The sequence below is a fragment of the Corvus kubaryi genome, unplaced genomic scaffold (genome assembly GCF_017639235.1).
Source record: "Corvus kubaryi isolate FWS band 111438036 unplaced genomic scaffold, C.kubaryi_AGA036_p1.0 37396, whole genome shotgun sequence".
NCBI classification, from domain to species: Eukaryota; Metazoa; Chordata; class Aves; order Passeriformes; family Corvidae; genus Corvus; species Corvus kubaryi.
The window spans coordinates 30,197,168-30,210,481 of NW_024581135.1; the positions used below are offsets into that span (position 1 = coordinate 30,197,168).

Sequence of the window (13,314 nt, forward strand, 5' to 3'; positions counted from 1 at the left end):
CATCTAGAAATTACCTCTGACTCCCCATACTACTGGGGAAAATAAGCTCAGCAAGAACATTTAGACTCACTGTCCCTAGCAATGGGCCCTGCCATCAGTAAAGCATAGCCAAAATGAAACCAGACTGGGCATTCTAGGGAAGCACTTGAAAGAATGGCTTTTGCACAGAAGTTTCTTACTTCAAGGTCATCCCAACCCACATCACAGACAGCTCTGATAAGCAACAGCACAACAGCTCACCAGAGACTTAAAAATAGTAGAGTTTATGAAGTTCTCTTTCTCTCCCTACCTAAGGCTTTTAAAAACTAAAATAGATATTTTATTTTCTTCTAGAAGAAGGTTGTGTTGATTTTGTTGGTCCTGTTGCATAGCCAAGCACTGCTGCTGCACATAGAAATGTTTACCTGCATCAGGCCTCAACTCACTATTTCTAAAAATAAAGTAAGTCATATTAATTTGTTCCTCAGCACCTGGTGTTTAAAGTTATTTCTTGGCAACTTCTGCTCTCGGCATTTAAACATTTTTCATATTCACCTTAAGTCTGACAGCACTATTGGTTATCCTTCTCTGCCTCACTAATAATTTGGTTGATGGCATGCAGGTGGATTTCTCATAATTAAAAAACGCATTTGCAAAGTTTGCATTAGGTGATCTGAAAAAATAGAGCACTCCTTTCAAAGGTTAAATATAAGTAGGCTGCAGAGCTCCATGAAAATATTGCATAATTTAGAGATAAAAATAGTTTTGCTTTATTCAATCTAGGATGGATAGGTAGATTTTTACTGCAATCAGCCTAAACCTCATCTCTCCAAGTTACATGCTCAAGTTGATTATAGAAAATTAAATTTAGTATTAATCAAGCTAGGAAGAAGGAAATTACAAAAATTAAGCTAATGCATAAATCATAGAAAAGAATGGTGGAGCCAGCTAGAGGAGGTCATTTAATGTATCTTCACACTTGTCCCACACCAGAATCAACTCCCCCTCTCCCTAAGCCTCTCCAGACAGTTATTGTCCAACTCTTTCAAAAATTTACCCACAACACAGGTACCAAAGTCACCAGTCAGAGCCCTGCTGGGCCCCACCAGCCCTTCTGCTACAGGCCTTGCCATGGCATCCTCCAGCTACCGGGATTTGGGGTATCCCCCACCCCTGCCCTGGCAGGCACGGCCCAGGAAAGCAGCAGCCCCTCCCAGTCGCACAGGTCACTTTTGCTGCAGTTTTGGGCACAGAACTGCAGCACTTGGCACCACTGGACAAAAAAAAGAGCAAATCCAAAAGGGCAAGCCCAATTACCTAACTACAAAGGATCCAGACTCAGAAACACATATTTTTAAGAGTTTCCTGATTTAGAAAGAAAGAACTCTACATACTGGGTGTGGTTTTCAGCTTTTCCACACCATCCAGTGTCTTCCTAAATTATTAATTTAGCATCTGACAGATCTGCACTACCACTTTATCCCAGTTTTACAGATGAGAAACTACTGCCTGCACAGGACCTGATCCAAATTATCCTTGAAGTTGATGGGATCTCCCACTGACCCCCATGGGACATAGGAAGAGCTGGACAAGCATGGTTCCAAATTTCCCAAATAGCTGTCCAGTACTTTGCAAAGCCATTTCACCCTCTGGACATGAACCCAAAGAAAGCTTGGCAGAGGGCTCTGCTGACACACTACAACTGTGCTCCTGTGGAGTCGCAGTTGATGGCGTATTAACCAATTTTGTCTTTTATATGCAAATGTATTTAACATGTAGCAGGCAGTCAGCCCTATAATCCACTCTACACAGCAGATACCATCCCATTTAAACTTGTATCAAGGAAACGTTTAGCTCTGAAGGTACATTTAGAGCACAAGAATTTTCTTCTCTGAGCTACATCCTGATGTTTTCCTCCTTCCCTAATCTTACTTCCTAGGACAAGTACAAATCCAGACAGTCTTTATCAGCTGGGGGTGTGGGAGGGCAGTTTTAGATGAAGCTCTTACAACTGCATTGTTTTCTTTATGAGAAAAAAACCATCAGCAACTTTGAGAAATTAAAAACCCTAAATTAAGTCCTTAAGAGTTCCCCTTAGTCACTTCCAAAGTTTTTTCCTAATCCCTTTGAACTCTAGCAGTTTAATCAACAGCTTGTTTTGGATTAATCTTCTCATCCCAGTTACACACACACACACACACACAAATGTCCATCACAGAATAAATTAAAAAGCAGAGTCCCTATAAAGAGCCATAACAATTTCACATTCTCTGGAATCAAGAATAAAGGACTTAGTAGCATGACTAAGGCTGAAGTCAGAAAGAGCATCTCTTAATGAACTCCTGGGACGCCTGGGGCCCCTGTGCTCCTCAGCAGGAAGGGCCAGGCTCACTCCGCAGCACTGCACAGCCAGGGGAGCACCTGGCTGGGGCACAGCTCCACTGGGGTCATCACCAGAGCTCATCAGCCCCGGGCTGGGCAGTCACAGCCCTGCAGCCTCCTCAGGAGCATGCACAGGTGCTGGACTGAGGGGTAATTCCCCAAATTAACGGACTGCAGCTCCTGAGCCAGCCACCGGCAAGGGCTGCAGGGAGACAAGGCACCTCCCGGGCTCCCGTGGGAAAGCAGCGCTGGACACCACACACGCAGTGCAAATAACTGCTTGGCTCAGGGGCTAAGAACAAAGAGTGTCTGACTGGGCAAAGCTACAAGCACTTGAGAAGCAAGGGAACAACCTGGGCCATGAAGGAGCCCAGGAGACTTCCCCAGGAACACTCCAAACCCCACTGCATTTACTAATTCCTAGTCCTATAAAAGCACTTCAGGAACTTCTGAAGAAAATTGCCTTCTGGTGGGGAAAAGATCCCTTGTTTTGGGAGTACGTACATGAGCTGCAGAAGACGGCCATAGCAGCCAGGTCATTACAAAACACAAGGTTTAATGTCTATGAAAAACAAGGGGTTTCAGCACCTGTCTACTGAACACTCCCAGAGAACATGGTGTACAGCCCTGCAATGCTGCCAAGGGGGGTGTCTGTGCAGACACTGCACTGAGGTATAAAAGGTGTTTTGTACCACCCATCACAGCTTTGCAGAAGCAGCATTCACTGCAGACACCGTTCCTGTGATTTGTGATGCTGAAGAGCAGCATTATTTGGAGAGCACAGGACTGCAAGCTGCCGGTTCCAAGTTATGGCCAAAGCTAATTAAACGAGTTGTGAAGGCAGATTACATTTCACATGCAGCACTTGGTCCAGCACTTACATTTGTTCTTACAGCACCTTCCCCTTTTCACCGTGGAGACGGAGTGTATGACTTTCCCCTGTGCCCAAAGTTAGGACAGTATTTCACAGTACAAAACTGCTTTGCCACTTTTGAATCAGGGGAAAAGACTCATGCAGAGGATGGGCAGAAAAACTACATAGATGACAGCAGCAGAAATACAGCAGCACTCTTTCCACTGCCACTTTGCTGCAGTCTGCCATCAGTCCTCGTGCTGGGGCAGGTGAGAGAGGGGGAGCTGTTGGTGGGTGCTGAGAACCGGGCATCTTGTGATTCAGGTGTATGGGGGCTAGTCAGCTGCACTTCAGCACTGTGCACTTTGTGCCTGGATACATGAACACCTTCCAGTGTCCTCCTTCCTTTGGAAATTATCCAGAATGAGACTACCCTAAGTGCAGCCTAACCTTTAATAGGAAGACATCTGTGAAGAGACTCCCTTGACCTAACCCCTGGGCACCTGTGAACTGCCTTTTAATGTCAGCTGTTCACCACTGCTTGTTTGCATAGAGAGATGCATGTGTGTCTCTGTGAACCGAGGTGGTATAATCCCAACAGCTGTAAGGCAGGCTCCCAGATTCCTCTGCAAGCTGAGAGCTCACTATCTTGACACTGACACCTCTGAGGGAAACAACTTTGTCATAGGTTCAGTGGAAGATCAGAGGACCTTGAAAAATTATTATATTTAAGTCCATGTCCATTTCAGGGCACAGATTTCCCCTGCAAAGAAGTAAAAATTTATTAATAAACTGCAACAGTTTCATGTAAGAAACAGGAAAGCAGGAATGCTACTAACCTTGAGAACATGAAGACCAGTCTCTTGCTTTTTTCCTCCCGACTGCACATCAATCATCCACTTGACTGCAGGGTTTTAATTTTAGGCCACTTATTAGCATTAATCATCTCAATTTTCACTTGGAATTTGTGAACAAGTATTCTGTTTATTAGCTTAATAAAAGCTCAGATGCATAGAGCTACAAGTATCAGGCACCTCAGCACACACTAACACAGGGTTGCCCTTGATTTTAACTTCTTTATGCCACAGAGAAGACCACCAGGACTTGAGATCCACATGAGGGATAGTCCCCAACATGCAATCACCTGCACATATCACTTGCTAACTTTACAGCTACTACTGGGCAGCGTGGCTCTCACACCATACTTACATCTTATGTACCTCTGGAACACATCACAGGTACTTCCCAGGTCTAGAAGTCCTCTTGGCTTCCTTCTCACAAGCACATCAAATGTCTTAAAGCAACATTGCAGAAGAGGTTGTCCATGCATCTAGACTATACATCACATTTATTTAAACAAGTAAGCAATTTAAAAGTCCCTGAGTTACACGTCGCCTCCTTACACCATTTCCCCAGAAGTGACTGCACGCTTTCTGCTTCACCAGTGAGCACTGTTCTTCCACAGCAGCACCCAGAGGGGAACTCCTGAAGCATGCCACCCTCTTGTGTCCAAAACAAGTTTCACTAGTTCCACCTGCAAGTACCAGGAAAGCCCTTTACCAGATTAGAGACAAACAGCCCTCAGGTGTCTGGGCACACAGGTCTCTCTAAACCTCCCTTCAGAAGTTTGTTGTTGCTGATGCTTGCATTTCAAACGAACTTCAGTATTTCACACCAAGCAAGGAACTTGCACCAATTAGAAGCAAATTTAAACAAATCATGACAGAGTACCAAAAGCAAAAAGTATCAAATGTAAACAACTTGTAAACATTAGTAACACAGTGGTAGATTCAAACAACATGAATGACCACAGAGACAATTCACAATTCAGAAACAGCCTTTTGTCATGAAGTCTTTATGGCTTGACAGAAAGAAAGTTAGATTTGTTTTTGATGTGGTTAGTGCAATTTTTTTTTTATTTGAGAGGTCAGTTAAGAAGAGTTAAACAGATGAATCCAGTATGACACCTCAGTTTCTGAGTTGTTTTTGAACCTGATCTGAAATATGGCACTGGACTCTCATCTAGAGTCAAGGCATTTGTGATCTCAGAAATAAAACCAGCTATTTGCCCCCCAGGACACAGAGGTTGTGGGGCTCTTCAGGGGATAATTCATATTTCATATAAAACAGAGGAAGGAAAGCTTAACAGCATCAGAAGTGCAGCTGTGTGCTCAGCCAGTACCTCTGCGATCCACATACACAGCTTAATCTAATACATAATTCATTTGGAATGAAGTGAATGGAGGAAGGAGGAGTAGGCAGACTCACTGAAGAGGTGGGTAATGCAGCATTTGAGAACAGTCCACTCCTGGAAATTCAGACTCCTGAAAAGTAACCTTGGGCTTTTACACAAGGAGTGACTACAAAAAGCATATTCCCAAACACTGTCTGAATTTAGGTCCTCCTATTCTGCTATCTCATGCAAAGCAAGAACGAATATCCAAGCTTCTATCCAAAGCAAAAATCAGTATCACTTTCCTTGACAGTGATAATGGTGTTTAGAGGATTTTTCAAGTAGTGTACACCCTCCTGGAACCAGAACCAAGCTTCAAGACACTCACCACATCTGCAGCTTTGTTCCAAGTTACCCCTTCCCTGATTCCAGGGACACCACTAGTCTGGCACCACCATTTCCTTACACTTATTGCTTTTACAAGCCATATTCATTCCCAGGACACCTGGCTCACCAGAGTTTTTGCTCTTCCCCTTTGTTTCTCTTCCAATAGGAAGAGCTCCCATTTTCCCTAATGGAAGTCAATGCACACGTGCACAGGACAGAGTAGACCTATTAAGGCTACATGGCTGACCAACAGAAACAGAAATACATGTATGTAACTGAAATTTTCTTCTGTTTAGCAAAGGGCACCAAGTTTTAACTGAGACACTTCCACATGTGACTCTTACTTCCTTGTATCCACCTTCTCCCCCTACCCCCTTTACGTATGGGGAAGACTCACTGTGCTTCCCTGATGCAAAACAAGAAATAGATCACATCAAGTTTGCTCCATACACCAAAAGGTAAAAAAAAAAAAACCAAAGGACAAACTGGTTCACAGTTAACTATAAATAAAAGTGCAGTAAGTGTTCAAGTAGAGTGTAGAGTTTAAGCAAGCTGTACAACCACATTTGGCATAGTCATCTTTTAAAGGCCCTGCGTGGGTCCCTCCCATTACTGACAGCAGGGGGAAGAGGCTGAACACTATTAGCTGGTGCTGGATTTACAGGTCCTCGTCCATTGCCTCTCCCACTACCTGCATAAATGTGGCCGTGGTTATACGTGAACGGAAATCCACTTGCTTCAGGTCCAGTTTGTAAACCATTTCCTAAAAAGACAGAAGAAAGGTTATCACGAGTTCCATGGGTTGAAATCACCGATTCCTTACATAAGTTTAGCAATAGGGAATACATGGAGTTTGCAGTAACCACCAAACCCTGAAGACCAGAAAGAAAAGCCTCTCTGACACTGCAAGACCCCAAACCACAGCTTACTCTTCCTCTCCTAAACTACCTTCCCTTCATTCCTACACCACTTTCCCAGCTAAAGCAAGGGTCACAATAGTAGCTTTAGAACACCAGCTACTGAGTACGGGCATTGTGTAGCCAGGCCAGAACTAAGGCTCCCTCTCAGCTTAACCTGTTCAAGACCTTGAAGCATTTTCGTATTTAAGATTCTATGTTTAAATACAGCACAAAATTATCTGGATAAGTCAAATACTGGAATTCAGATTACCACCACTGCCATTTTCGGGAGCTAACCTGGCAGGAAAGCCATGGTGTCTAGCAAGACTGAAGTCATTTTTAAAGCCAATGTCTCAGGAAGTTTAAAAAAGCAGAATTTCAAGTCGTGCAAAAACTTTTTGGAAGCATCAAAACAAAGGTTAGTCAAGACCCTTTACGTGATATAGGGACCCCAAATATTCTCATGTCCTTCTCTCCTACCGAAGAAATCCTGAAAACAGTTTCAGGAGATGTTCATGCTTACATGCTTGAGGTTCAGGCCCCTGTCTGAATGATTTTTTAGAGCCTAGTACACTTTTTTATCCCAAGAATGGAGAACCCTTGAAATAAATTTCTATTCCCATTAAGTGCTTCTTGTCTTTTCACATTTACAAACTGAAAAAAACTTACCCAGTGGCCCAAAAGTACAAGTACCCATACCACTTGACGCAGAAATATTATTCTGTTCACCCTGTGCCTTTAGAGAAAGTTAAAAAAAAAAAAAAACAGAGACATGGATCAGACAAAGAAAATTCTCATTTTTACAGAAAGGGGATGATTTTTCCCCCCCATGTTCTTACAGTGGCTCCACATGGAATTTATCTACTACTTCAATTACCGGCTCAGTTTAAGATATGTATCACTGAGTCCATTTTACCAGAAGAGTCACATCTGATCACAGACTAGTGTGAAATACTCAGAACAAAGAGCACTTTAGGCCAGAAGCTTCAGACAAGTTTAACGTACCAGTTTGTTCTGCCCGATGTGTTCCGAGTTGGGTTCGCTGTAGTTTGGCACTTCTGAGTACACCATGCAGAACCTGGGAAGAAATTAGGATTATTAGGAAGTTCTAAAGCCATTTTTTAACAGAGTTCTCAACTCCACAATTCACAGAGCATATGTTCTTGACGCATCCCATCACCTAGAAGTAATTAATCCAGACCCCATGGTTCAGAGAATATCTGTAGGTATTAAAAGGCTCTTTGATCCCTTTATTGGCTTGTGGTGAGGCTGCCACATCTTCCTGGTGAGGGCATTTCAGTCAAGCAGAGGCAAGTATTCATTTACTCAAGGAGGTAAACTGGCCTAAATAAAACAGAAGGTGATGAAAGGGTTCCCTTTGTCTCTCTTCCAGCTGCACAATCTTGTCCAGCGCCCACTCACAAGGTCACCCAAGGCACTGAGTCATCCAGCCTGCTCCCAGACAGGGATTGCATTACACCTCTAGAGAAAACTCAAACACTCCCACATGCTCCCATGCTATGCAGTACCCCATTAACAATAACAGCACAGAGGAGTCCAAAACAGGCAATGAAATTCAAAGCATCCTTTTCCACTCAAGGAGACTATGGCAGAATAGGCCCATCAACTCACCACATGGAAATTATGGCATAGAGGAAGAAAGATCTGGATCATTGCACTGCTTGGAGTGGTTAAGCAGAAGTGGAGCTCCCACCTGTTGCTGGGAGGCACAACCCAGATAAGGACTCTCATCACTCCAGCCAGCTGGGTGACGCTCTGAGGTAAAGAATTCTGTACGAGAGAATCTGTAGATTTTTCTTTGTGTAATTCCATCTGAACACTGGGCATTTCTGAACCATACAGGAAGAGATGTAGCAACCCCAGAGCCCCACTTCCCTGATGACTGTAAGGTTTCCCACAGCACTTTGTGCAACAGTGGAAGTACTCTTCTGGTTAGAAAATGCTGCTATTTTTCCTGTTGCTCAAGTATGTTACTCATGTTTGTTCTTAGGCAGGAGCTGTTGCCCCAGTCTGTGGGCAGTTTAAAGCAGGCTTAAATGAGGCTTGCTTCTGCTTGGATATGATTCACTGGAATGACCTTGCTCATCCTTCTCTGCATTGCCTGTCCCTCAAGGATGACACACATACAAAAGGCTTCCACCAAAATGAAGTGGTTAATCAAGATAAGGCCTAGGTAAGCAATGCAGATTCAGTCCCTTGTCATTTATCCACTTCCTCCTCCATGGTGCCAATGATGGAAGCTGATTTTCCTCAAAGTACCTACAGTCCAGAGAGGGTCAGAGCTCATTATATCCATGACCAACTGAGAACACACTTTTGCTGCCCTAAATTTCATTTCCTAAGAGCCAGGTCTCATACTTACCATGACACTCTGCTGAGAAGAGAAGTATGAACATGCAATACTTACTCCCCAATTTTATGCAGCTCCCCTCCTCGTCCCGTGTAAAGTGTCAGACATCCTTTCCACAGAGATGCGTACCTGGGCAAAGAAAGGAGAAGTGAAGCAGTTTCCTAGTGAATGAGCTGACAGAGGAAGTGGAAGCATGCTATCTTCCAGGAAGTTGACAAGTATTACAGATCAGCATAGACTAAAAAAACTCCCAGGGCCCCCAATGTCACCAACACTAATGCTGTATAGATCCCCATGTACTACTTCTAGCAAAAGGTATCAGAAGCTCAGCAGACTCCCTTGACAATTCCAGGAAAGCAGCCAATTATTTTGAAATTGGATGATCTTTTGTTGACTGGAGCAACCCTTATGACTTGTCCTGCAGAGAACAGGCATTTTGCCAAAAGCAGTATCTGTGTTATATTCGGTGACAACTCCCAGTTCTGCTTTCAGCAGGAGCCAGGAAGAATCGCCTTTGCTTGCTGGAGAACTGCTACTGAATGCATATGATCAAAAGTGCTTCCATTCTTAATATAGGTCCTTACCAGATTGGGCTTTTCAAAGGCACGAGTTTGGCCACCAAACTCCAAGTGACATATAGAAACACACTGACATAGTTTTTCAATTGCAGGAACATTCCCTTACAAAGACAGTGTGAGTGCACTCTATTCTTTATAGTGGCACTTGACTTCAAGCACTGAAATTTGAGCCATACAAAACTTTCTGTGTAATTGTTCCCTTCGGTGAGGGGCATCACGTATGTGTAGAGAATGAGGAAAATGCAGACCAGAAACACAGGCACAGAGCAATGGAGTTAAAAGGAATATGTGTGCCTTCTAGCATAGGAACAGGGAGCCTCAGCAATTGCACTCGCGGAGTCACCAATCTGGACAAGTCACCACTTCCTTACGCTCCACGTTTATCTGTGGAACAGAGATAACAAACCTTCCTCTTGCCCTTTGCCTTATCTGCTGAGACTGGGAGACATCCGGCCACACACAGGGCCCTAAAGAGGCACCAGGGAGGAGGCAGGTTGGCAGGAGAGGACAGCACTGACAGTGCAGCGATAACCTTCTCCATACTTCAGCACCAGCAGGAAAGCACAGGCACTGTAACTGCACATACCACCTTGGGAGCTTTCCACCCAGAACCAGGATTAGTGTTCTTCACTTCATAGTGCTACCTTTCACTTTAAGGATTCCCTCACTGCCTAACCTTTAATCACCAGCTAGCTGGGCAGTCTTGTGGCAGAAAACAAAAGAAAAGCACTACCAAGCAATAAATGTAAGTCAAACATACATTTACTGGGAAAAGACCCAGCAAGTCATGTGACTAACAACCCCCAGCATAAAGTTATTCCACGTATGCAAGCATTTGTTTTTATCTCAAAAAGAGCTGGGCATAAAGCACTAAACTCCAACACTAGTTTCAAATTTACAAATATTAAGTATAATGGCTTCCTGTAAATGGGTTCACCACCCAGTGACAAAAGTAAGCATCAGTGTCTGCTTTTCCAGAAGAATGCATCTGCAGCTTGAAATTCAGCAAGGAGGAAAAAAAAAACCATGTTTACATGGGGGGCCTGGATAAGCTTTTCTGCTTGTATCAGAGGGCATTCTGCACTATGAAGTCAGATTAGCCTACAGAGCTGAAATTCACCTGCCTTGCAATGGCAGCATCACACACTCAATTCTATTTAAATCTAAAATTGTGCTTGGAGAACCCTGTATGCCAGCATGAGGGCAATTTTCTGAAGATGAGAGCCAAACCAGAATGCATTTAGCTTTAGCCATTTCACTCCCTCCGCAGTCCTAAGGGAGCATGCAATTCATGTGAATGAAGGCATGACTTTGCCACCCACCAGAAATAGTGATGTCAGCTCATAAATTTAATACATACAAGCCAAGCTCAGTTTTTCACATTAGAGGATGCCATGACTCCCCATTTGCTGCACAGAAACACCAGAGCAGCTACAGTAAGCCAGTCACAGAGGGGAGTACAGTAACGCTGCTGAACAGCATCGCTCTTAATTTGTTTCAATGTCATCTACACACAAGGCTTTGTGCTGGCCCAGAGCTCTGGTTTAGTTCCACCCATCCCTGCACTCCACGTGCTCTCCACGCAAGCAGCGTTCCCCAGAACCACCTCTGCTGAGGAGTCAGCCCATTTCGTGTAAAAGGACATTTGCATAGGAGGAAGCAGCTGTAGTTTTGGTGGCAAGGGTCATCCGATTTAAGTCCAGAACTGAGAATTACACTCAAATGAACAACTTAAGAGCAGCTCAGTTAGCAGCCTCACTGAGTCACCTTTCACCTACTTTTTCATAAAAACAAATTAACAGGACCTTATACACACTGCAGTTCCACCATGTCCTGGATTGCTGTAGGCCAAAGGATCAGTGTAATGGATTTCTAAAAGTGTAACCTAACAGGCATGGAGAACTCAAATCAAAGTGCCTGTAACTTTGCTGCTGACAATTTAAATGACACGGAAAAGGATTCTCAGATTGACTCTAACATTCTTTCTCACAATAAGTTTGGGGTTGGGTTTGTTCCTTTTTCCTCATTAAGTTACCTCTGAGAAATTATTTGCACCTAACCAAATTAACACACTCTACAGTGTAGCCCTAGCATGAATTCTTACAGTGAAACTGAAAGGGTTCTCCTCTGCCTGTCATTTTTGTTAAACTCATTCCAATGAAAAGCAACTTTTCTGCGTGATATGTAATCATCCCTTCAATTCATTAAGGAGCTCACTGCCAGAGTAAAGAACTAGCTGGGAAAATAAGAACATGCTTTGGACTTCCCCTGCTCGATTTACAGACCAGGACTGACTGTTGCATTCCCCCCTGCCCCAGAAGTATTCTCCTAGGAAGCTATTCTAAAGCCAACCCAAATCTCTTCACCACCACGTCCTCATTACAAACCCAAGCCCCTCCTAGCCTGTACACTCACACTAGGCATGTTCTGGCCTGGGAAAGGTGGGTTCAATTTGGCGAGTGACCTTAGGGCGCTGGCTCGGTAACAGGGAGAGGGTCGGAGGGGGCAGCCGTGTGCCCCGTGGCCCTGGAGGGGCCCCGCGGGTGACAAAGGGCTGCGCGGCCCGGCGGGCGCGGGGCGGCCCCGTACGCACCCTTTGGTCAGGCGGATGATGTCCCCCGGCTGGATGAGGCCGCCGATCTCGTCCCACACGCAGATGGTGATGCTGCCCGTCTTGTCCGCCACCTTGCAGGACCTCACCTCGTGCCCGTCCTTCGTCTTGGTGACTCGCCCTGCGGGGAGAAGCGCGGCTCAGGGGGGGCACAGCACCGCCGGCCCCCCCGCCCGCCGTGACACGCGTGGGCGGCCCGGGGGTGGGGCGTGCCGGGCGCCACTTACCGATCTCCAGCACAATAAAGATGACATTTAAGTTTTTCAGTCCCGGTTTTATGTCTTTTATGAGAAAATACGTGTCGCTCGCCGCGCTCATACTGCGGCCGGCGCGGGGGTGAGGGCTAGCGGGGCGGGCCGAGCCCGCATCCCGCGGGGGAGCAGAAGCAGTGCGGGGCCGGGCAGGGGGGCACCGGCGACCCTCACAGGGGACGGGGACACGAGCACAGAGGGGCTGTGCGGTGACTGTGCGGCACGCCCGACCCCCACCGCTCCCTCTCACACCGACACTACCGGCACAGAACCCACCCCACCTCCCTCTCCCGCCAGCACTAAGGCGCACACGTGCGCCGCGCTCCACTTTATACCGGCTGGGCGCCACCAACGCGGGAGCTGGGAGGGGGTGCTTGCGGCGAATGGAACAGTCCGGGGCACGCGGAGCGCTAGGACTGGGTAACGGGCGGGCGCGAGCCGGCGCCGCCCGCTGATTGGCCAGCGCTGCCGCCGCCATCTTCTCCTTCTCTGGGCGCTGCCGCTGCTGAGCCGGGGCTGCCTCCTCGCGTGTCGTCCGCCAGCTCGCCCTGCCTCGCCTCACCCCTTCTGCCTCCCCTCACCCACTCTACCTTGCCTCACCCCCTCGCCCGCCGACTGACTTCCCTCCGGGGAACAGCCCCGCGGCGCCCCGAATGCGGCTGGTGCGGCACAGCAGAGTAAGGGAGCGGCTCGCTGCCCTCCCACGCCATTTTAAGCGTCGGCTGTAACACCGAGAGGAGCGTTGTCTCAGGTGTCCCAGAGGGCGATCTCCCAGTAGTTCCGCCCTCCTTCACTGGGATTTAAAAAAAAATACAGATTTGTTAGGGAGA

The 13,314-nt window shown here is 46.2% G+C and overlaps 1 protein-coding gene across 1 annotated transcript; it reads right to left on the reverse strand.

Moving 5' to 3' along the window:
* Positions 1–3,206: 3,206 nt before the first annotated feature.
* Positions 3,207–12,772, reverse strand: NABP1 (nucleic acid binding protein 1). The gene is made up of 6 exons (XM_042041096.1): positions 12,461–12,772; positions 12,216–12,354; positions 9,102–9,173; positions 7,679–7,751; positions 7,343–7,409; positions 3,207–6,537 (listed from the first exon to the last, which is right to left on the reverse strand). Exons 1-6 carry the CDS (start codon positions 12,549–12,551, stop codon positions 6,350–6,352), a joined length of 630 nt encoding a protein of 209 aa, XP_041897030.1. The 5' UTR covers positions 12,552–12,772; the 3' UTR covers positions 3,207–6,349.
* Between the last annotated feature and the right edge of the window lie 542 nt (positions 12,773–13,314).

Coding starts and splice junctions, on each gene's coding strand:
- NABP1 (XM_042041096.1), bottom strand. CDS start 12,551: ATGAGCGCGGCGAGCGACACGTATTTTCTCATAAAAGACATAAAACCG. Junction 7,410..7,678: donor ACATCGGGCAGAACAAACTG/GTACGTTAAACT, acceptor CTTTCTCTAAAG/GCACAGGGTGAACAGAATAA. Junction 6,538..7,342: donor TTGTACTTTTGGGCCACTGG/GTAAGTTTTTTT, acceptor CTGTCTTTTTAG/GAAATGGTTTACAAACTGGA.